Source organism: Hippichthys cyanospilos, chromosome 16, assembly GCF_059441005.1.
Source record: "Hippichthys cyanospilos isolate Australia breed blue-spotted pipefish chromosome 16, RoL_Hcya_1.0, whole genome shotgun sequence".
Lineage (NCBI taxonomy): Eukaryota > Metazoa > Chordata > Actinopteri > Syngnathiformes > Syngnathidae > Hippichthys > Hippichthys cyanospilos.
In genome coordinates, this window is record NC_142384.1 from 7,567,518 (window position 1) to 7,592,173 (window position 24,656).

The 24,656-nt window shown below is 40.7% G+C and overlaps 2 protein-coding genes across 4 annotated transcripts in view; one reads left to right on the forward strand and one right to left on the reverse strand.

Annotated features, from left to right (window-relative positions):
* The window catches only part of LOC148410357 (uncharacterized), a 171,571-nt gene that overhangs the window by 105,093 nt on the left and 41,822 nt on the right, over positions 1 to 24,656 (forward strand). The window lies entirely within an intron of this gene.
* c1ql1l2 (complement component 1, q subcomponent-like 1-like 2) lies at positions 181 to 23,967 on the reverse strand. The gene is made up of 2 exons (XM_088437811.1): positions 23,001 to 23,967; positions 181 to 2,845 (listed from the first exon to the last, which is right to left on the reverse strand). Exons 1-2 carry the CDS (start codon positions 23,610 to 23,612, stop codon positions 2,666 to 2,668), a joined length of 792 nt encoding a protein of 263 aa, XP_088293937.1. The 5' UTR covers positions 23,613 to 23,967; the 3' UTR covers positions 181 to 2,665.

Sequence of the window (24,656 nt, forward strand, 5' to 3'; positions counted from 1 at the left end):
TTAAGGCTTACAGTATGGATTTATGTGTAGTAAATAATGAAACCAGAGTTACTTGTATACACTTGCAGTATAGAATACATAAAGGTAAAAAGTCAAAATAATCTGCAAATATTCATTTATCTGATGTTTTAAGGACCATACTCTGCTGATATTTGCGATACAAGGATTCCCGAGAGACCATCCACTCAAAAAAATCCCATTTATTATTTAAATGTATTCAACAATTCCAAAAGATAAGATCGACAAACATGTCATAGAATTCATTTACAAGCCTTTTTTTTTTCTCCTTCTCCTCAAACTATCTCATCATGGGCTTGCTAAATAAAATATCATTGGCTGTAGCACAGGAGACGACCGCGGAGAGGAACATGGAGCTATGACGCACCACATGCTGGCATGCACACACTCCTAACGGGTGTGCGTGTACACCGTTCACACACTCACAAACAAACGTGCGGTCCGACCGTCCTGGGGCGAGCGTCCGGGCTGCCGCGTTGAGTAAATATTCACACGTGTGTCTGCGACTGGGCTGCTAATGAATGGAGGACAATCAGTGATGCTGGAGACGCGTTTCTCCTTCACCTTTAGCTCTTTAGCTACGAATCTGCTTGTGCAGAGAGGATCTAAGCAGAACTAGAACATCTAGAAGACACTTGGATGAACCTCGATAGCAGCAGCAAGACGCGGCCTTGCGTGTGTACGAAAAAGTGCGGTCTATATATAAGAGTAGTTTGGGGTCATTCCATGCCAAATCACCCCAAAAATCGGAAACTTTTAACCAAGCCGATTTTGAGGAAACTTGGTGGACTTTTTGCGAGCAACACTAAATCTAAAATTTGAGCTTAATCGGAATCGGGGGTTGGAAGTTACAGTCCAACGAAAAATGTCCAGAAATCTTCATCTCTGAAAGTTTTATACGTCTTGTTGAGTAAAATAGAGAAGGATAGAAAATGTCAGTGGAAACAGGGCTTTAGAGAATACGTGAGATATTAATTTCATGAAAAATTTCGTCAAGTTTACATGCTCCACCAGTTCAATTTCAAATTCAAATTATTGATCAAAAGGTCAAAAATATGCAATGTGTGTAACCACAAAGCAGTAGGTAACAGAAAAAGCAAGCAGATTAGAGCCAGGTAGATTTTTCTATTTGAGAAGGGGAGTAGAGTAGATAACACCTGTAAAAACAGGGCTAGGAGAGAATGTGAGTGATTAATATCATGAACAATCTCGCCAATTTTTCTGAATCAGTGCTTCTTAAAGTGGGGGGGTCTAGACTGCAGGGCGTCTGTGAAATTACCAGTGAAATCCCAAATACTTAAAGATCAATTTCATACTTAAGTATCTGGGATTTAATGGTCTTAAAAAAAAAGAGAAAATACGTCCCTGGGATTGAATGAGTTAATAAAAAAACACATTTGTTTTCTATGAAATTGTGAATGTATTCATGATTCTTCAATCCAGCAATCTATTCCACTATTTCCAAATATTTTTTAAAAATGTAATAATTTTGAAACTTCTCAAATAGACCCATGTAATCCACGTCATCATCAAAGAGTTTGACCCGTGCGTCCACAGGATGCAATCTACTTAGCTGTGGATACGTTTGTAAGACTGTCCACGTCATCTGTTGAGGAAAAAACAAAAGAAAAGCTGCCCAAACAAAGAAAATACAAAGAGGATGGAATCTGGATTCATTGAAAACAACAATGGACAATGGTTTAAATGATTTTTTTTTGTTTCCGCAAACATTTCCTTGGAAAGTTTGCTTTCCTAAAAGGGGTCCCTTACTCCAAAAAGTTTGAGAACCCCTGTTGTTATGACAAATAATCTGGAATTTGTTGAATTCCCTTTACATCAGTACCACATCTGTGAAAATGTACTCAGTAGACCCTGCGAAATAAAGGTTGAAAGGAAAGCGGCCATGTGGCAAATTTTACAGAAAATGTCAAAATTTGACAAGTCATAGCTCTCAAACCCCTGCTTCAATTGACCAACAATTTTAGATTTAGTGCTGCTCCATCACTAACAACAAATACACCAGGTTTCACCCAAATCAGGTGATTTGGAATCGAATAACCCATTTACAGTTTGGGGATACAGTGCTGAGTGGTATCGTATGAACACAGTCACTTGCCACTTCCATGACAACATCTCTTGGGGATATCTTCACAAGGGACAAGGACTTCTTTTTTTTTTCTTTATGTCAATCTGTGCGGATTATTATGCATCTCTACCAAATAAAAACACAATCTAAGGTTTAAATTTCACGTAACGACACTACAGATTTCAGTCAAGTCGGCTGTGGAGAGAAGAGGTGTGACGGTCTGCATTGCGCCATGAGGGGAAAGAGGGACGGGGGACGAAAGAGAGAACGTGACGCTGTTAGCGAGGAGCTTCCGACACATTGGCGGGCGCCTAGCGGCGAGTACTGGGAACCTCGCCTCACATCCCACCCACCCCACTGTCCCTTCCTTGGTACCTCCCACCCCTCTGCCATTGTGTCCAGCCCTCGGCTGCAGCGCCGGGAGGAAGCGGAGAGTTGGTCCGTGATGACGGAGAGAAGGACGGAAGGGGGACTAGAAGGCCTTGGACATACATCCTCTCCACCCCACAACTCTTTCCTTCAGTCAAGCCGGACTGTCTTTTTTATTTTCGTGATATGCGCTCAGTCCGCGTAGAGGATGAAGCCCGAGAAGGTGCTATACTTGTTGTTGTTGCCGCCGTGCGCTTTGCCGCCATCCAGCTTGATGTAGACCTCGTCCCCGGCGTCCAGGTGGAGGATGACGCTGTTGGAGGCGTAGTCGTAATTCTGGTCCGCGTCTTGGGCGATGGCACTGGCTCGAACCTGAAGATTACATAAATACCGATTTATATGTTGATGAGCTAACCTGTGAGCCACTGACAAAATCCACTCTCAAAAATGTTTTTACATGTTGTTTTAGCATTCCAGAAATTCAGAAATATATATATATATATATATATATATATATATATATATATATATATATATATATATATATATATATATATATATATATATATACACACACACACAGTGGACCTCAGTGTTACAACGTCCCTGATTTACGTTACTTTCATGTTGCGACGTGGAATACTGAGTTTTTTCATCCCCTCTTTATGTCATTTTCCCGATTATGCGACCAAAACAACTGTCATGACCCTAGGGGCTTGGCTGTATTTGTGTTGTTTTGCATCCATCTGCAGGCGTTTTTAGGTAATTACACTTATTTTCAGGTGCCATCACACTTGTCTTCCTGCAACGCGTCACTACAATTCTGGTCTGCTATTGGTCGGCCCACGTCCTTTCAAAATGGCGGCACGGTAACGGCTTTGTTAGATTGTGAGTAGTTACAAAACCGCATTTATCGTGCATTTTACTTCTTAATTGAAAGTTGAAAGGGTTAGCCATGGGTCCCAAGATTGCTAGTGATGTTAAAGAGAGAAGCAAGAAGATGATTTATATGGAAACAATGCTGTAGATAACCCTTATTAGGGAATGTGGCACTCAAATTTAAATAAATCCTTTCTATAGTTTTTTATTTATGATGTTTTCTGTTTGGATACGTGTGTATAATATATACACGTAGCACTTACTATACTATTTTGTTACCAATTTTTAATGTGTGTGTACAATTCTGATGTTTTTACCTGGGGTTCTAAACGCATTAGCTATTTAACATTGGTTTGGATTGCCCGTCATACGACGAAATCGCCATATTAATGTTGACGATGACGTGTGCAGAATCATATATTGACAGCGTAACTGACGAGCAGTGCCGTGGTAGTCAATGGTAGTGAATGAGTTAGTCAATAAATGTAAATAAAATCAAAAAATTCAGTTAGTGTTTTTGAGAAACATATTCGCTAAGTTCCATCTGAATTCAAACTACGGTGCATGTTTGGTATTCAGAAATACAGCAGTTGGTTAGTTATAGTACAGTATTTTAGTCTTTGCTTCTCTTCAGTTATTACAGTAGTGACTTCCGAACAAGTAGGAGTGCATCAAGCAAGTTAGAGGAATACAATTGAAACAAAAGATCATTATTTTATCCTGCGGGGGCGAAAAATAGCAAGCCTACTGTACATCCTTGAAAGTGGACGGCAGTTAAATCAGCCCATTAGTCACTTAGTTGGGCCAGCCAGGTCGAATCAAAATCAATCGCTTTCTTGCTTCCGCCGTATTTTTTCGTGGCTCATTATCAACTCTCCTAAGATGCCGTTGCCGCCGCGGCGCGACTTTAAATCACAGCATTTCGAGCCGTTGTCAGACGGCATTGAGATCGTCCATAATTACTCGCTCTCGAGGAGGCGGCCATATTGACGACTGTGAGGAAAGCAAATAGAGTTACTCCACATGATCCACTCGACCTTTGAATAAGTTAGAAAAATGCTCTTGAAGTCTTATTTTTCACCTTAAGCTTGAGTCACGAGAGCCTCAAAAGGAAAACAAAAAGCCAAAAAGAAAAGGGAAAAAAAAAAGAAGCACTCAAGCGTTCGACCGGGTCACAAAATCCGACACCAAAAATTTCTGGCAGCACTTCGCTAAAAAGCATTTACGTGTTCAGGTGACATATCTGTTTTGGGAGCTAGCGTTGGCAAAAGCAGGTAGTCGGAAAGGGCGCTGAGTGCTGAACGATGCGAGGGAAGGTTGCGTTGCAACTGCTTCTTAAACCTTAATGGCTTTTTTCTAATCACACATTTATACCCCACACACACACACACACACAAAAAGACCCAATTGTGGTTGCATGGAAACAATGGGTGTGAGCCAATATAGTAGGACTACTTGGTAAAACTTTTTTTTTCTGTGCTTTTATTGTTCTTTGTACGTAGTGAAACAATGAGATTCAAAATCTCGTTTTTGTTTTTTTCTATGAATGTTTTAATGGCATAGCTCTGGGGACTCTCATTTCGAGAAAAACGCAAAACAAACTATTGCAGCGTAATATTTGTTTTTATTCTGTGTTTCACACTTCATAACAGCAAATTTGGGAGGAAATATCATGAAAAAAAAAACAACACCGCTTCACTATTTTCAACATTGGTTGTTGGTTTTTCATTTTTGTTCTCGCTCCTCTGTAAAATTTGCATTTTCACCAACTGCTCTGTCCCAGCTACTAGTGATTGATTCATGAAACTTCGCCATGTTATCAATCATGCCAAACCTTGTAAAATTATAAATATTTTTTTCTTAAATGTTCTGAAATTCACAAAATCACATAATCATGCAATTACATGAAAGATTTTGAGCAAAAAAGAATAGATTTTGAGCACACAAAAAAATATTGAGCGAGCAATGACAAGAGTTTGAAGACCAAGCAGGCTCATTGGATTTCATTCATTTAATTTCGTCTGTCTGTCTGTCTGTCTGTCTGTCTGTCTGTCTGTCTGTCTGTCTGTCTGTCTGTCTATCTATCTATCTATCTATCTATCTATCTATCTATCTATCTATCTATCTATCTATCTATCTATCTATCTATCTATCTATCTATCCAGCTATCAATCTATCCCCATCCATCCATCCATCCATCCATCCATCCATCCATCTGAGAAGTTCAAAGCGGTGAGCATTAATTAACAAATCAAATGAAAACTACCCCAGCATTGTCTGTACCCTTCTACTCCTCGGTTATACTGTCTAAAACTTCCCAAATTTAAAATTCATTAAATTCAATGTCAAATAACGTAAAAACTCTCAAGGTACTATTAGACTAAAACACACGTTGGTGTTTTATCAAAACTGACAAAACCTCCCAAAGTTAATTCACGAAATTGTCTAAAACACTGAAAAATGTTGACCAAAATCCACCAAATGGTCAACCTGTACACATAAATTCCAACCCAATTGTATGTAATTCACAAACGTATCCCTCAACTTTTCTAAAACATTTAACTATTAATGAAATTCTCCAAAACTCAAGAAATCATAAATCAATCATCTACATCATAAAACATCAAATTGGCTAAAATTACCGGTTAAATTTAGGAAAGTCACAAAATTAGGTCAGACCCTCAAAAATGATCGATCAGATCCTCTAAAACTCAATAAACGACACCTCAACTCTGCACACAGAGCAAAAAAAAAAAAAAAAAAAAAAAACCTAACTGATCGACAGGCTGTAACTTTGAAGTTAAGCTATCCAGCGTCGTATATAGAAAATATTGTACTTTCCTTTTCACTGTTTACATGTCTGATTAAATCGGTCGCAGCTCATATCGTTGCGCAAACAGAAGCCCGCCATCGTGATCTGGCAACGTCTGCGTTCGTCTGCGTATTAATCATAAGTCGCTGCGCGTCCCCAGCCATACAAAGTCAACTTCTTATTATACACCCCCTCTACTCCTGTGATTGCAATGGGGGATTTGTCAGTTAAGATTTTAATGAGACTTTATCAAAATATTTGCTTTGCTGGTGATCATACATGCAGATTTTGGCAATGTGAATCTTCAATTATCTTTATTTGCACGTCCGTAGAGGTTACCGTCTTTAAATCGGGTGGGGGGGGCTCATTTGGGGGAATTCCCTGGTAGGACAGGAGGCTAAGTGGTTGCGTCACACTTAAATGGCTTACTTACTGTTCGATAATGAGCAAGGATTCTCAAGACATTTTCATGAATCGTCATTTGATAGACATGATACTTTATCATAGGGACCAGTTTTGACCCGAATATTTTTTTGCATACGACAAAGTTAATGACTTTCACTGTCATTCGCTAGATTGCAATTTCACCCCTGTAATTAGCCAACAAGGTAGTTAGCAAATTCACCCACAGTAATTACCTAGCTAGCTATTTTCGACCTCTGTAATTAGCTTACAAGCTGGTTAGCTATTTCACCCAGAGGTGGCATTTTACACATTTTTCAGGTCCATCATTCGTTGGTGCCCTGGGTCCCCTTCCGTCGCCATCAGTCCACTATTTTATCAAACTGAACCAAAGTAGTCATCAGCCTGTTGTTTTATGTTACCTGTGCTGCCCTCGTCACTTTATCGACATGAGTCCGGCGTTTTACAAATTTTTGTTGGTTCGACGTTCATCTGCAAAACATCTCTTCATCAGTGACGGACCAACCTCTGCTGATGAGTGACATATATAAAAACGGACTAAAAAAGCCTTTCCGTCCTTAGTTAGTTGGTCTTTTTTTTTTTTCTCTTCATTCATAGTTTGCCGGCACAATGGGTGTCCATCAGTGATGGACCGACGGATTGTCCGCCGGCGTTTGTGGACTGCCCACCTCTGATTTTCCCCACTACAATTAGCTAGCTAGCCAGCCAGCCATTTCCATTCTACCATTTATTTAACCAGTTGTACTCACAAGAGTCACGGGCATGCCGTAGCCTATCCCAGCTGTCTTTGGACAGTGGGCCTACAGTAATCAGCTAGCTAGCTAATTAGCTATTTCAGGCGAGCATCTTACACATTTTTGCTGGTTGTCATCCGTCATTCCGTCATCAAAAGTTTGCCGTTTTTTTAGCCCAACCAAACCATAATAGTCTGTTGTCGTTTTGTTCAACCCGCACTTCTCTTATTTCTTTGTCACTACGAGGTGTGCATTTTACAAATTTAGTGACGCACCTACGAAATGGCCATCCCATTCGCGACAAAATGCTCAAGTCTGCCAATGAGTGACGGATACATATATGTAAATAAATAATTCATCATTCGTAGCTGGCAGCAAAACGGCCGTCCGTCTGAGTCGGACTGATGGACTGTCCGTCAACGGTTATTTCACCCGCTGTAATTAGCAAGCTAGCTAGTTATCCATTTCACCCAATTTGAGCTCTACCTTTTTGACTAGATGCAAGCATATTGATTCGCCACAAGTGGGATTCCAAGAGGGCCTCCCAAGTGGCGACACCCCCGCTCATAGTTTCCCCCTTGACACCCTCATGTATATTTTTGTTTCCTCACTGCGCTCGACAGCATTTTATCCCGCCTCGGTGGCTTAAACTTGTTCCCGGGAATAATGATCAGGAAGGCGCCTTGTTAAGATGCCGGGGTGTTGCGAGCGGGACAAAGCGGGGCCGAGTGGCGGCGCGTGACCTTGACGGCGCGTACGGCGAGCAACTTTGACAAGGCAAACAGAGCGTGAGGCCGCAGGCTGGCAAACGAGGTGTCGGCCGATGTTGTTGTCGCCGGCGCGCCGGCATCCGTCAACATGATGGCTTTGATTGAATATTCACTCTGCGCTCGGCCTTAATAGATAATGCATGGCGGCGAGAGTTCAGCACGCATTTCTTTCAGTGTATGACAATGAGAGGCGGCATTATCAATAATGACGATGTTTGTGTGTGGTGGGGGAGGGGCCGAGTTTTTTGGGACATCCCGCGGTCTCAATGAAATAGTTTCAGATGGTTTTAACAAACCGCTATTTATGGAAATCATAAAAGTTCCAGGTTTACGGATATGGGGGGCTGATCTTACAAGAGACTCCGTCGGCGTGACAAGGACGCGTCCCCGAGGCGTGTCTGACGGCGCTTTGTTGACTTGATGTCGAGCCTCCATTTTGGCTCGACGACTCCATTGGTTCCCCCTTAAATCGAAGTGCACCACTGCCTAATTATGTTTGAACGTTCCACTCCTCAGCTGCATGCTTAATTTTGAATTAAAGCCCCCCACATTCACACACACACACACTGACACACACGCAGTACGTCATCACGTACACTCATTGGCTCAGAGATTATTTACAATTCAAAAACTGTAAGAGATTCTACCCCTTACTATGAGCTCATTTCCTTAGTAAGTAAATGGCATAATAAATCACATTAAGTACAGTACAGAATATCAACTCCCAAATGGGTGATTGTTGACACAAACACAATTTTTACAGTTAATTTTAAATTATTAATAGATTTCTACCCATGAGAGCTGTTGTAACTTGCACCATTAACCAGTTGTAGCCTCACCGGACGATCTAATGAGATCCGATACATGAGTTGGGACTCTAATATTTTGGTTACTTTATGTCTGCCCTGGAATCTTGCCTTACAGTGCGAGTATAATCAATTTAAATCATTTAAAATAACATGAGATGATCTTTATTAGTCCCACGATGAGGAAATTAAACATTGGTAATTTGGTTGGTTCCTTGAGACTCTGACTCATTATTGTAATAATCGAGTAATCTGTTGGTGGACCTCTTCCTGTACACCTTGCTTTCAAGTCAGCTCTTCACCGCTCATAAAAGACGGACAAATAGACTCAGGGATAGCTTTTTCGTCAAAGCTATCAACGCTTTCCATTCTATTCCGTTTGATCTTTTTATTGTTTGATTTTTTTTTCCATATTTGTTTAATATGGACCAATCAGAGCAGAATTCCTATTTTCATTGTATACCTGATATAAAATGACATTAAAGGCAATCAATTCTATTATTTACTACAAAATTCTCTCATTTTTTTTGATTAATCGTTGAATCGGATTAAAAACATTTAATTTCCATCCTTTTTTTAGCTCATTCTGTGCCTGTTATTTTCAGACACTCTTTTATCCTAATATTAAAAAAAGATACTATAATTAAGTACTTTGCATGGACATGAATGTCTGGGCTGTGTAAAAACGGATAATTGTGTTTTGGGGATTGAATGAGCCAAAAAGAATAAAATAAAAAATTGTGATTTAGTTATTGCTTTGGGCTGTAACATGTTGGAATGTTGTTGAATGTTTTATTTTGAGTAAATAAAAATAATCAGCCTCAATTCATGAAGCATGACAGTTTGCTGTCTTATCAGTGAACCTAGTATCAGCAGCTATTTTTTTGTAACTTTGCAGTGGGCCTTTCTGAGACAGAATTTTTCCCTGACATTTTAGCAATACTGCCAAAGAGTGATTCATTCACACGGATGGATTCCAGATGATTTTGGGCTTGGAATTATTGTTCTAAAATATTGCTGTGATGATCAGCTTGCATTGGGATCAACTGGTATAGTGAATCCACTACAATCCACCGGAGCCCTGGTGGAAAACAAACTTAATGTGTAATGAATTCCTCCACCTAGAGGTCTGGGGTGGAAGTGCATCACCTAGCATGTGGTGGTATAGTTGAAATTTAGAGGTTTGGGGTTGTACAACAATTGATCTTAGATGTGACCATTTTATTCGAGGTTACAAAAACCTATAAGGAAAACTGCTATTAAAAATAGATGTGTGGGTGGTCTTGGTGGTGGTCTTTGATTTATCTCTGTAAAAGAAGAGTTTTTAATCCATCTCTAATATTGAATTTCTGCAATGTTTGCGACCCTACGAATTAATGTCTGTATACGTTCTTGTGCTCATAACAAGCCGCATGGGCATTTTGCGTCATTGTTGTACGTCTCGAGGCGCCCAATTTCAAGAACATCGATCCGCGCTCCCGTGTTGGAAACCTTCCCGAACGTTTCAAGCGTGAAAGCAACTAAAGCCGCCGGGCACGCCAGCGGAATCTTGACAACGTGGACGCTCGTGTCGGGTTTATTCGTCAGAGGAGGTCTGATTGAAAACATGACAAGGAGAGGAAAACCGTTAACGGGAGATTTGCCATCTGCCACCGACAGAATTGGAGAAGAATTAATTTCACCAGCTGTCCCGTCTCCTTTTGAAAGACGAATGCAGGTACCTCACCGACGTTTGCCTCGGTGCCAGGCCGGTTTGTTAAAAGAGCGAGTCGAGAGAGCCTCGTCAGCGGCGGGAAGCAGGAGAGGCTGCAACTTTGACCCCGCCGTCCGGTCCGAGCCCCGCCCTTCACTCGCTTACGAGTCTGACTCATCACCTAATTAGCGAGGTGCACTGTCCGCCTCAGGCGCCCACACCCAGAACGCAACGGCGGCTCTCAGCGGAGTCTAAAAACAGTCAAAGTCGACCTTTTGTTCACTTGGACGACTTCTTTAGCGGGCTCGCTAGAACTGCAAGTGCCGCGCTTCCTGTGGAAAATTATTCCCCAAACATGCAGCTGCAAACTTGCTTTCGAAACCAAAAATATGTTTGGGGAATATGACATCTTTTAAATCAAATAACGATTTTTCAGTTAAAACCAACTTTTTTACACCTGTGTTGTACTATACTGAATGTATATATAATAGAGTACAACATTCCTACCTTACATATTTTTCAGCTAACGACATGATCTGCAACGTTTTTTTTCGTCCCCTCTTTATGGTATTTTTCCCGCTTTACGACAAAAACAACTGCCATGAGCCTAGGGGTTGGCTGTAATTGTGTTGTTTTGTTTCCAGCTTCAGGCGTTTTTAGGTAATTGCTCTTTAATTTTCTGATCCCGTCAAAATGCCTGTGCTGCAACGCGTCACTCAGATGCTGGTCTGCTAATGGTCTGCGTCACGACTCCCTAATATAAATGTCTGCTATTGGTTGGCGTCACTGTCAAAATGGCGGCATGCTTTGGACTGGATCGTGTCTGAGTGTTTAAAATAACTATTTACTGTGCATTTTACTGCTTAAGTAATTCAAACTTGAATGGGTGGGCCATGGGTCCTGATATTGCTAGTGATGTTAAAGAGAGAAGTAAGAAGATCATTTACATAAGAGATAGTCAAGAAATACGAAGAAGGCTAAGCTGGTAGCCTAGGCTAGGCTGCCCTCACGAGGGAATATGGCCATAACAAGCTCGTCACATAAAAGTAAATAAATCCATTCTATATTTTTTATTTATGATTTTTTTTATTGTATATATATATATATATATATATATATATATATATATATATATATATATATATATATATATATATATATATACTTATATATATATACTATATACTACACTTACTATACTATTTTAATCCCATCTTTTAATATGTATATACAATCATACCATTTTTATGATTTTGAAAATGGGGTGCTTTAGCGAATTAACATAGGCTTAAGACAATATTCAACATGTACATGTCTGGGTGATGTTCAAGGAGGGTTAACCAAGGAGGCAGAATGCGCAGACAGTGAGTCATGTGACACCACCGACTCGCTGCCTCCCCCGTTGAGGAAGGAGAGTATAATTGTGGCTATCGCTGACGACTGAATTCGGGGGAGTGCGGCTAAATGTCAGGGGCGTGGGGAGCGATGGCGAGAGGGATGTTTGCATAAGAGGGGCCCGAGGGCACTTGTCTATCTCCCATATGGGCCTCATTATAATGAAGGAGCCTTGCGAGTCAACACAGTAGCATCCTTGACTCACGCAGCCACGGGAGACTGTCCTGTTTTAGCTTTTGCTCTTAATGCACATATTTATATATGAAATATGTATTCTCATACTCTAATGTTTTCTCCATTTCCAAAATGAGTTCTTGACCGATATATTTTCATTTTCCAACTATACGCTATACAACCTAAATAGCGTATACCCTTTTATAACACTATAGAAACCTGCCACAAAATACTGTACCTTTAAAATGCAGATGCATACAAGTTAGTGAAACACAACATTAGAGTTGCTGCCTAATGGTCCTTCCAAAACATTCATTGTGCATGTGTTGTCAGTGCGCAACGGCGCAGCGCCGTGCCGCAAAGGCTGGCATCACACAAGGTGGGCACCTGCTGCTGCGCCCAAATTGAAAAATGTTCAAGTCGGATGAAGCAATCCAATAAGTAGTCTGTAATCTGATCAAAGCGATGTCGGTGGGGTGATTTCACAATGAATAACATCAAGAGATTTTGGCAGAGTTTCGCACTGAAAACAGCATGGGGGTCAAAATGAGATATTATTTCATATTTGATTTGTGGGTGAACTCCTGAGGCTTTGGCCTCATCTCTCCGACACGTTGCCAAAATAGTCCCTTCTCAATTTGAAGCACACGTTAATGTCGCCTTCATGGACCCGCCTTACCGTTAGAATCATTTGAGCCTATTAACAGTAACTTTGGTTTTTGTGCTTGTCTCCTCCTCATTATAAGCTAAGCCAGGCCTTAAATTGCTACAGTAACAATCCGTATTGCTCTATACAAACTAGTGAGAAAAAGCAGCAGGCTACTTCCCGTTTTGTTGCTTAGAAACCAATGCCAAAAAAACTAAGAGCAGCCTTTATTATAACAAAAGTAATTGTTCACAACATTCATGATACAATAATAAAAATATTCACATTTTATTGTCACTAGTGATGGTATATTTGACCTGTCTTTAAAAAGTCCAATGTTTTTTTTTTGTTTTTTTTTTTAATTCTCAAAGCGCTACTTGTTACTTGTAGCCAGGGATGTCGATAACAGATACTTGGAACGGACATTTATGTTTGGTGAAAGGAAATTAAAGGCGTCCAAAAAAAAAAAAAAAAAACACCAGGACAAACGCCAACTTTGAAAAAAGATAAGCCCAATTTTTTATACCTTTTTTTCAGGTTGAATTGTTTAAAAAATAGGTGCTCCTATGTTAGTGTTCCAGAGCAATTTACATTTATTATTGCTTCTTGATTTATTTTTTTTTGTGCATCAAATGGTTCACTTGGTCACAAATGTTTCTAGTTGAAAATAAAATTGACATATACAATTTTTTTATTATTGCCACTTTGATGCACTTTTCTCAGTTTCAGTCTAACCTATAACTTGTATAAACCCCATTAAAAGTTTTTTTCTTTTGTTAATCTAAAAAAAATATATACAGTTTTAGGGATACTTATACTATTTTTTTTAGATAATGATCTTGTTTACAGTCACCTCAGCGAGTGAGGGGCCGCAAAATCCTTTCTTCTTCCTAGGAGGGAAAAAATTCATTAAAAAATATTGCAATAATCAAATGTGCCAATAGGAGTGCCTTGTATACTGTATTTTCCGCCCTATAAGGTGTACCTAAAAGCCTTCAATCGTCTCAAAAAATGACAGTGTGCCTTATAATCCGCTGCACTTTATCACATAAACTGGGGGACGAAAAAATAATACCTTAATCGCCAGGTAAATTTTTCAATTTTTACCCCTACATTACAGTTATAAAAGTAATTTTTGCAAATAACATCCTGTTTAAAATGTTGATATGCTATATATGCTCCAATTTTGAAGCAATCTATATGGGGCCAAGCCGCCAAAATACAAACGTTTTGTCAGATCAGATGGTGAAAGCGCAATTTTATTAAATAAATCCAGAAACTGTATTTAAATTAACAAAACATGATATTTTAAAGGGTTAGGGTTGTAATTTGAATAAAAATTTAAATTTAATATTTATTAGAATCATAACTCTATTCTTTTAAACTCTTTATTGGTCTTTGCATTGATCTAAACAGTCTTTTAATGTAATCAAGGTAATTTTTTTCCATTCATGCTTTTCCACAAATCACCTTTATTATTAATTTCTGATTGGAAAATTTGACTGTTTTATCTGATGGCTTTGTTCACATTTCCCTTCACGCAGCTTGAGCTAGTGGATGCATAACACAACCCCAGCCACTATTGTAGCATCTATTCTATGCGCCTTGTAATGGGGTGGTCTTTATATGTGAAAACAGTTTTAAAATAGGCCATTCTTTGAAGGTGCGCCTTATAATCTGGTGCACCTTATAGTGCAGAAAAAACTGTACTGTATTTGCAAGTGAAGACAGAAATATTTGAGCAGCTCCAATAGATTTTTCCTTTATTAGCAACATGTGGTAGGTTGGCTTTTGAACAAATCCTCGTTTTCCCCCCTCTCTGATGTTCACACACAACAACATGGTGTCATCCTGACATTTCCAATCTGTGCCGTATTTCCTGACAATCTTCATTTAACGGCTTTCACGGCTAATTAAGCCCAAAGCTCTAATGTTCCACTCGGCGGAGTGTCAGCACTGCCGTCCAATTACGGCGCCCATCGAGGCCAAAGGTCCGCCCCCGCCACCGCGCGCCATTACGCGGGGAAAGAAAAAAGAAAACATGAACACATGCGACCTCGCACACACACAGCGGCGATCAATACCGAGACTGAAGCTCAGTCTCTCTCTTAAGCGCAGTCTGTCCATTTCAGACAACGTCTTTCTGTTACGCGGGGCGTACACACACAGAGGCCTCTCAGTGCTCATCACCACCAAGAATAGCAGCCCCAAACATTCCCGGAATGCTAAAATCAATCAAGACTTGATGGGACCGCCGCTTTTCTGGCCCAAAAAAGAGAAAAGAGAAAAACAGCTTTCAAATTTCTCTTTTTGTCATCTGGCGCGAGAACATATGTAGACAACCTGCATCCAGATGGCTCCAGCATTCAGTGCCCGCATTCACATTTCACTGTCTTGTTTTCACCTGAACACTTATCAAAGCGTGACCCCTGAAGGCATCGTGGAGGAGCTCATTTGTGCGACTCTTAAAAAAAAAAATCAGATGGAGCATGATGCATCTCTAGGAATTTATTTGTCAGGGTTGTTTTTTTTTTTTTTGGGAGAGGGGGGCCCTTGTAGGGTTAAGGGGGGGCGAGAGGGAGACTGTGGCGATAATTGCGAAGGAAGCGCCATGTGCACGAAGGACGCCGAAGCTTATTAAAGGAGGAGACAGTGATTATTCACTACGGCCCTCTGGAGGGGCCCACGCTCCACTCGTTGCTTTTAATTAAGTCGGAAAGTGTTTTTGAGGATTAATAACAATATTAAGAAGAGGCGAGGGGACAGGAGAAGTGAAGTGCAAACATTTCCTAGATCTTGCTCAAATGCCTTTTGATTACAATCAAGCAACCCTTTGCAAATAATACTAAGTGCTTTAAAATAATAACTGTTTGCAATTTTTTAAAAAGGTTTTTTATTTTTTTCAATTTTCAGTTATTAGAAGAGTCATTTAAAGAAATAGGTAATTATATGGGACGTGAATAACAGTTGTAATGCTTGTTAATTTTCCATTGAAATTAAAGCACATGTTTTTAGATATCCGACATTTTCTTTTCTTTTGTTATATTTCAGAACCCTTTGCGATCCTTGAGTCGAAAAGTTTGCCCACCCCTGGACGAACATGTAACCTGTAAAAAAGAAAAAAAAAAAAAAAAAGTAGTAGTTAACAGTTTTTGAAAGTTGATTTATATTGCTGGTTTTCTTTTGTTAACTTTAAAAAGAATACAGTGTTAGGTGGACAATTTTTTTCGATAATAATTTCATTTGTAGTTGATGGGGGGGGCACAAAAGGGTTTCACTTTCCAAGGGGGTGGCTTTGCCATATCTAATTGAAAAGCGCTAATTAAATGTTTTAAATGTTTTATATTAAATTATTGCAATTGCAATAAAATAAGGATTTGTATCTTTTTTTTTATTTCAAGGACTTTGATGCACTTCGTACTTTTATTAGTTTTAGACTAACCTGTAACCTGTAAAAAAGTAGTTGTTGAAAGATGATTTATATTGTCTTATTCTTTTGTGTGTTAAAAAAAGATAAAGTTTTAGGTACACTTATACAAGATTTTTTAGATAATTTTATTTGTTGTCAGCAAGGGTGTGCGTGTGAAAGGTTTTATTTTCCTGGGGGGCTTTGCAAAATCTAAATGAAAAGCATGACACATCTTTTTTTTTCAGGCACTTTAATATACTTTTTTTTTTTAGTTTTAGACTAATCTGTAACCTGTAAAAAAAAAAAAAAATCGTAAACAGTTGTTGAAAGTTGATATGTATTGTCCTTTTTCTTTTCTTTATGTTAAAATGATCCCGTTTTAGATCTTCAATTTTTATAGATAATATTATTTGCCGGTGGCAAGTGAAATGTTTTCGGGAGGGGGGCTTTTCAGAAATTAATTGTCAAGCACTGAATTAAATTGAGTCGGTGACACAATAGCTACCCCCCAATTTGCATCGATTTAGGATCACTCAGAATATTGCGAGTCAAAAGAACAGAAGCCGGAGGAGCCCAAAGATGGCGTGGAGTGAGAGGGGAGGAAATTGGCTGCGCTGAAAATAGATTTGTTTATCTCACAGGAAGCTAGAGAAAAGTTGCGGGGACAACGCCGCGATTCTCTCGGATGGCTGAAAGAAAAAGCTTTTGAATGTCGCGTGGATGTTTGACGCGGCTCGGAAAAGAGCGGGAGAAAGCAGCGCTTTGCCGGGGTGAAACGGCGCTGCGGGGCATGCCGAGCCCGAGATGATAAAATAGCGGTACGGCGCTGCTTCTTCTTGTCCCAGTGCACAGTGCGGATTTCTGCTGCTTTAATGAGCCGAGGAAGGCACCGGTACCGGCTCCACCTGGACACCCAGCGCTCCATTAGCTAATGCGGCCCAATGTTTAGAAGCAGTCAGCACCGAACGTTCGACCTAAAAGCCTCTTGAGAATGGCGCTTGCTTGTTTGTTTTCCTAGCTGTGGGTTACTTTTTCACAAGTTTGATTGGATGATTTTGGCCAGGTGTTGAGTTTTCACTTCTGGGTCAGGATGGACCTTAACCCTTTGTGCATAATTTTCTGCCACATTATTCCTGCAGTATTTTAGCCAAGGGATGGCACATTCCTGCCAGTGTGATAACTAAGTGGGCGTGCAACTTTGACATGTTGTAAACATCTGGGTGAAATTTCAGCTTCCCAGAGTCTTCTTTCAATGTTTTCCCTTCGACGTGAAATGCTTTTGATGTTTAGATCACAAGATTGGACAAAATGCCACACAGGGGTAATATCCAGTTAAGTTACTATGCCTTTATGCTATCCGCACGGGAGATGTGCCCACAAAAACGCATTATGATTCAGAATTGATTCAAAAATGTCCCAAAATGGATTTTATAAATTAAAGAAAAATAAAATAAATCTCTCCCTCATATATCAGGAGGGTTATATTCCCCAAAATACCCACAGTAAGCAAAATACGCAAAGTACAGATTGAAATATTTTGGTTTTGTCTCCTTTTTAGTTTGTTTCTTTTGTAAAATAAATATATGTAAATTTGATATTTAGTATGTCTGACCTGACTTAGAAGGACGAAAAATAGCACGAAAAGCTGCAATAGAAAAACATTCTTGTCCTAAAGTGACAATCCGTGATAGATTGAAACCGCAATAATTGAACCACTGTGTAGCGTGGGAATACTATAATTACGCACTAACAAGGGAGACAACAACATCACACCACGCCGACTTCAAAATAAACACACCAAATAATAGATGGCTATCAATGCAATGGCCATAGCACACTTTTATTTGGAAGTTGAAGTTGCTACCAGCTAATTTTACCCCTTTACTCTACCATCAACACACCACAATTAAAAGATCCCATGCAGTCACTTTTGAAGGACGCTAAGGAACCGCGAGTCAAACACGTTGGCATTTTATAATCCAACACAAGTCTCCAGCATTAGCACTAGCCGCTAAAGACGCCTTGCAAATATTTTAAATACATCTGCTATTAAGTCAAATCACCAAACAAGATTGGCAACATCTCTTTCAATATTACATGATTTTGAAAAAATACAAATAATAAGAAATCGGAGTTCAAACTCGTTTGTAAATTAATTAAAAACTCATCCCACTCATATGTCAATTAAACCTTACGAAAATAGCAAGCAAACGATTGTATCTTACTGTACATGTTGTAAACTCACGCTAGCACGCCCACCTTCACAATTGCGTTGTTTCTTACAATTAGCATATTTGTCGTGGTTATTTGCGCAGAAATGGTGGAGCAGAATATGACAATACTCACTGGCATATATTCTTTATCCTCTGCAAAAATACTAGTTTTGTGTCTCTAATCCCCACCACCACCCATTGTAGTTAAGCGTGAAAAGGACAGGCAAAGACAAACAATTTCACTTTATTACCATTGTGTGGGCCCCCAGAGATACACGCAATGCGTGTGTGTGTGTGTAACTTAAGTGCTTCTGCAGCCCCCCCACCCCACCCCTTGGGGAGCACAATAACACAGCAACAGACGGCGTCTTAACTCCAACATATGTTCTTCCTCCCTGATTATATATCTACATGTTCACGCCCTGACTATAAAATAAAAAAACTTACAGTGGAATGAGACGTTACAGTCTGGGACGCCACGTTGCGATCTTGATGAGGGTGAAGGAGTTAACCTCTACCTGACTGTCTTGATGAGTGCGTGGGGGAGACGGAGGGGGGGGGGCAGAGTCTGCGGCGCTTGTTAATTCAGCTCCAATTTGCACACAGAGACGGCATTTCGAGACCTCGGCTGCCTCCCGCTTGGTTCTAACTGCGTTGAGCGAGTTGTCATGACTCATTTGCATATGCAACTTGGACAAAGTTACTTAGGAAGAATCGGAGATAGCACAGCACGATGATTTATCACTTTTGCCGATTGTTTAGAGTAATATATTTTTCAGACTAAGCCGCACCTTTTTTCTCATGATTTGAGCCGTGCGTCTTAGTCTTGCGGCTTATCTGCATATCGGAATTTGTATTATGTAATCATTAGAGTATTATGACTGTTGAAGACTTTTTCATTATTGGAGTACAGGCTAAGCCAGTCATCGAAGTCATTGAAAGGCTTTCTAATGTCATAAGTTGGCCGCTAGCGCTGCCTGGAGGTTTTGGTGTGTCAACACAAAAATTTCTCTTGCAACCCGTTGGCGAGTTGCCGTTGAAAGGATTCATGCAAAAATTGGGGGAAATGCAAGAGAAAACAATGGGTTTTGATTATTGTCCAAAATTGACAATATTTCCAATTTTGAATGGCAGTAAATGAGCCCAACATGGGCTAAATTTGACACCTATAGAGTGTACCCCTCCACCTTTCGTTTGCAAGTATTTAGAAGAGACAGCAACATAGCATATTGAAATTCGTCATGTTTTGACAATCTATACAATATTTTAGCCTCCTATGCTTTTCCTTCAATATCATACATCAAAAACATCAAAAAGACCAAGTTGGGTCGAAATGTCCCCCCAGAGTTCAATTGAATAAGATCTTTTATAAAGGTTTGTCACCTTTAAATGTAATATAAATATGATTGTATATACCGGTATGTATGATTGTATACTGTATATGAATCATGTGCAATGTGTTTATATGTTCACTAAAATAATTAAATAATAAAGGGAGACGGAAGAAGATGCTATCAAAGTAGTGATATTGAGATTGAACTGCTAGCGTTATTGGAAAAGACAACTTCTAGAGTGCCTGTCTGTATATTTAGCATTTTCACTCATCATTCAAGGCCGACAGAATTGTGCTATGTCTATGTAAACACGGGTGGTATTATATATTTAAAGATTGATTTGCATTCCTTACGTAGAATTACAAATATGTAATGTATGTGGTAATTATGGCAACACTGCCATCCAAGTGCTCCATTGGCTTAATATTAGATTAGCACTCGTCAACAGTGTCAGCCACCCTCCATAAAAATTGTATATGACGAGAAGTGTATTATTTATGTTTATTACTATTTTAAAAGATGAGAATTTTTGTCCATGGTGCTGAAAGAGTTAACTCCAATTTCCTGTTGATGTTATGTAGAAAATATCCATCCATCCACCGTAAGCAGGCGATCAAAAATAATAATAAATACATTTTGAAAAATTCCATAAATCATATTTCTGCATAAGTATCCTTTGTTATGACCTGCGGCTTACAGTCTGGTGCAACTTATCCATGACAAAAATCGTTTGTCGTCAATTTTTTAAGTTGTGGCTTATAGGCTGAAAAATAATGAGAAATTTTGCCTTTTGCTGCAAGGTAAATATTGCAGCGGTTTACTGTAAATTATACAGTACTTCATTTTACACCAGTGGCTCTCATTACTTATGTCTTTATTTCACCCCTCGGTGAAATATTTTTTTCAGACAAGTAGGTTCTTACCAGGGCCATTTGTGTCTAATTTATGACAGTTTGTCACTAATAACAATGATAATCAAGGCATACAAATACGAGGCTATGCATACAAGGCTATGCAAAAAAAATAAGCTGCTTCGTGTTCCAATTCATTTGCTCTCAATTTGAAAAGTAACCTCTTCCTGTCACATCCTTAAAATGCATTAAATTAGGTTTGCTGATACCTGCAGCAGCCCTTTTAAAGTGTCACGTACCCCCAGTTGTACACGTTACCATAATGCTATCATAGTGTTGTCCTGAGCATGCGCCACTTCATTGGGCACACCTGCAATGATCAAATAATCAAATGATCAAATAAGATCAAACTCAGTTTTGAGTGAAAGTAGGAACGAGTTCCTATTCCTCAATATTGCCAGCAGTTCCTATTTTTTTGGATGATTAGTTTAGCGTAATGAGAGGCTCAATGCAAACTAAAACCACAATAATAGCACATTTTAATGAGCTCATTCTAATTCATATTGTTAAGCGGGTGTCAGTGTAAATCAAAAATGAGCATTATTATCTTTGTAAAAGCAAATTTTTATAAACACAGCTTTTATGGGCTCTTATTAAATCGTCCATAAGTACCTAATAAAGTTTACCACTCCAAACTGAACCATGTTGAAATAATCTTATTTCCACATTAGACCCAGTGAGAAAAAGTTTTGCATGGGTTTACTTGTTTACCAGTTTTTGGGGATTTATTTCCAGCACACCCAGTGTCACGTCCACCTTTTTTTTTTAATGTGCACGGCCACATTTTATGACAGGAACCTTGACAGAGTGCGAACTGCGCGGCAAACACGCACATCACAGTGACCCAAGAGGACCCCTCAAATGAAATTAGTGCCTCGTAAAAGTGATGCATAGAAGCCCCGAGAATAGCGCACGTGGACGGCGGATTCAATTTACACGACATAAGAAGTTTGCGCTCGTACTTAACAAAGCATTAGCTTGCATTTGTGTTATTTTCTCACCGTTGATTTTAATTTCCCTGATGCACCAGACGAAAATAACCTCCTTAGTGTTCATCCCGATAAATAAACTCACAAAGAAAGGAGGAAAGGTGCAGATAGAGTCTCTACAGTGGAGGTGGGGGTGAGGTGGAGGGGTTGCTTGGCAATGTCAGGACGCATCATACGCCGACGAGGGGGGACACAGTTTGCAACCAGTCAACACATTTTTATCTCTAGGCGAACTGCATGCCACAGATGTGCGCTCTGCACGCAACCGCGGCAATTAGAAACTCATGGGACACTTTATTAGGGACACCTGTGCGCGCGCACACCCACACACACACTATACATATTATATATATATATATATATATATATATATATATATATATATATATATATATATATATATATATATATATATATATGAAATGATTACAAATGAAACATATTGCAAGCTACCATGATCAATACATAATTACATTTCTGATCACTTAAAAAAAGTTTAACATTATCTTGATTAAAAAAAAGAAATGCTGTCCACTTGACCTTAAGGTCAGTAAACTCACAGAGAAAAAAATTGTAGTAAATGTAACCTAATAATTTATATTTGTAAAGCCTGGTTATTTATAGTACATACAGGTGCATAATATGCCTACGGTATAAATGAATTAACTGTAGTATATAAATTGTATATTGGTGGTTCTCAAATGGGGTACATGAGATTTTCACAGTGTTTCTGAGGATGTCATCAAATCTGAACAGGAACAGTACAGTTTTCTTTTCAAACTAAGAACAAATTAATTTGAATATTGAGCAACTTATTGCCAAAATGTCCTATATTGACACAAGAAGATTTTGTAAGAGGTTTTGTGAGAAGTGACGCAATATTCTGGTCAACGAGCCGGAAAAAAAACAGATGATTAAATATGATCTATCTTGTGGAGCTGCTCAATAAAATGTAGATCCAAAGTTTATTAAATGCGGATGGCACAGCTGTCTTTTTATCTTAAAAAAAAGAGAGAACCTGACTGCCAATTTCAAACTGTAGCTGGTTTTTTTTTTTTATTATTATTATTCCAAAACCTTTTCTCCACCACTCACTCAATCACTCAAATAAAACAAATAAACCGAAATAAAGTTTGTATGTCAACTGATATCTACGGTGCTCCTTGGTAGTGTTTCCATTGATGTGTTTTTACGTCTTAGGCACTCAAAGTGTTTTGTTTTTTTCACATACAAATGTTTCGCGCACAAAAAAAACACAGATGGAGGCCTACTGTATCGGATCTCAGTAGACTGCGCACGGAAGGCGAGCAGGGCGCGGGAGAAAAGCGGAAGCACTCACCTGTCCGTTCTTGCACAGGTCGGCCCACATGCTGGTGCCGTCGCCTCCCCTCATCAGCACGTGATAGATGAAGAAGTACGTGCCGGGAATGCTGCACACAAACTTGCCGGCGACGCCGTCGTAGTTGTTGCCCAGATTGGTGACCACGTCGTCGAACTTGAGGATCTCGTAGCCCTCGTGCGGGTTCTTGAGCCCGGCGTAGAAGGCCACCCGAGGCACCGTGCTGTAGGTAGCCGTGCTGATAGCTCCGTTCCCCCCCAGACCCAAAATCCCAGTCCTCCCCTGGTCCCCCCTGTCTCCCGGAGGCCCCGCCGGTCCGGGCGGCCCCGGTTCGCCGGGCGGCCCCGGCGGCCCCGGCTTCCCCGGTCTGCCGGGCTTCCCCTGCGGGCCCTGCAGGAGCGTGGAGGGCGGCAGGACGTTGGCGTGGTCGCTCAGCGCCTCCGCCTCGGCTTGCAAGCCCGTGGAGCTGGTGCTGCTACTCGGGGGGGTCCCCTTGTTCAGGTAGGGGTCGCACACCATCCGACAGGTGCCCAGCATCTCGTAGTGGCTGGGGTCGGTGCCCACGGAGCTGACCAGCACGGGGATGAGCACCACCAGGACCAGGACCAGCATCACCCCCACGGCGGCCGCCACCAGGGTCTTCCTCCCGATGCTGAGTCGGGGAAGGGGCTGAGCGGCCAGCGTGGGTCTCCCCGGGGCGGAAATGGTGCCGGGTGGGTGTGGGGAGCCTGTCGCCGAGGAAGGGGACCCGCGGATCCTGAGGTGGGGCGCGATGGGCGCAGACCCGCATACACTTGGATGGAGCTCCCGCCGGCCGGCTGCGCTCGGTCCGTGGCGCCGCGCGCTCAAAAGCACTTGGAGGGAGCCGGCGCGCACTCAGCCACGCAGTCGCCGCGCACTTCCAAACACTCGCTGACTTGTGAGCGCGAGACGGAAGGATGCGAGAGGGAGTTCGCGGGGAAGGAGGGAGGGAGGGAGGGAGGGAGAGAGAGAGAGTTGCCACCACCAGATGTGTGTTTGTGTATGTCCTGCGTGTGTGCGCGGTGGGTTTCTGGAGCCCGATTCTCAGGCTTGGATTCTTATAAGGCGCTCGCAGTGGGGACCCTCCCTTCCCCTCCTCTCTGCTCCGCTACCGAGCGAGAAACAAAAGTGACTCCGTCCCCTCCTCCCTCCCTCTCTTTCTCATCACTCACTTTTTCCTTGTTCAACTCTCACCTTGCTCGCACGCCCTTCCGCTCATTTTTTTTTTGAACTGCCGTTTCTCACTCTCGTTGCTTTATCTTCTCATCAGCCGCCGGCCTCTAAAAATAAAGACAGAACCACGTGAGAAGAAGCTGGTGCGATTTCCAGGGATGCGTGCTCATGTTTTCATTTGCACTCAAAGGATCATGACGAAATGTGTAGGCCAGCTCGAAAGGGCCTCACGTAGCCTGTGATTGCAGTTGAGCTTGAAGCAGTCTCGCAAGGGATGCCCAATGTAGCCCTGATGACTGTGGGAGCCCCAAAAGAGTCCAAATTTAATCAATAAAAACATTTTCAAATAAATACCAAGACAAATATCTTTGTTCCTCCAAAAATCATCACATATCAAGAAAATCACTCCGAAAATGCTCAAAAAGTCGTGAAAGAGAAACAGCCTTTTTCTCGCACAGGCAG

Coding starts and splice junctions, on each gene's coding strand:
- c1ql1l2 (XM_088437811.1), bottom strand. CDS start 23,612: ATGCTGGTCCTGGTCCTGGTGGTGCTCATCCCCGTGCTGGTCAGCTCC. Junction 2,846..23,000: donor ACCTGTGCAAGAACGGACAG/GTGAGTGCTTCC, acceptor TGTAATCTTCAG/GTTCGAGCCAGTGCCATCGC.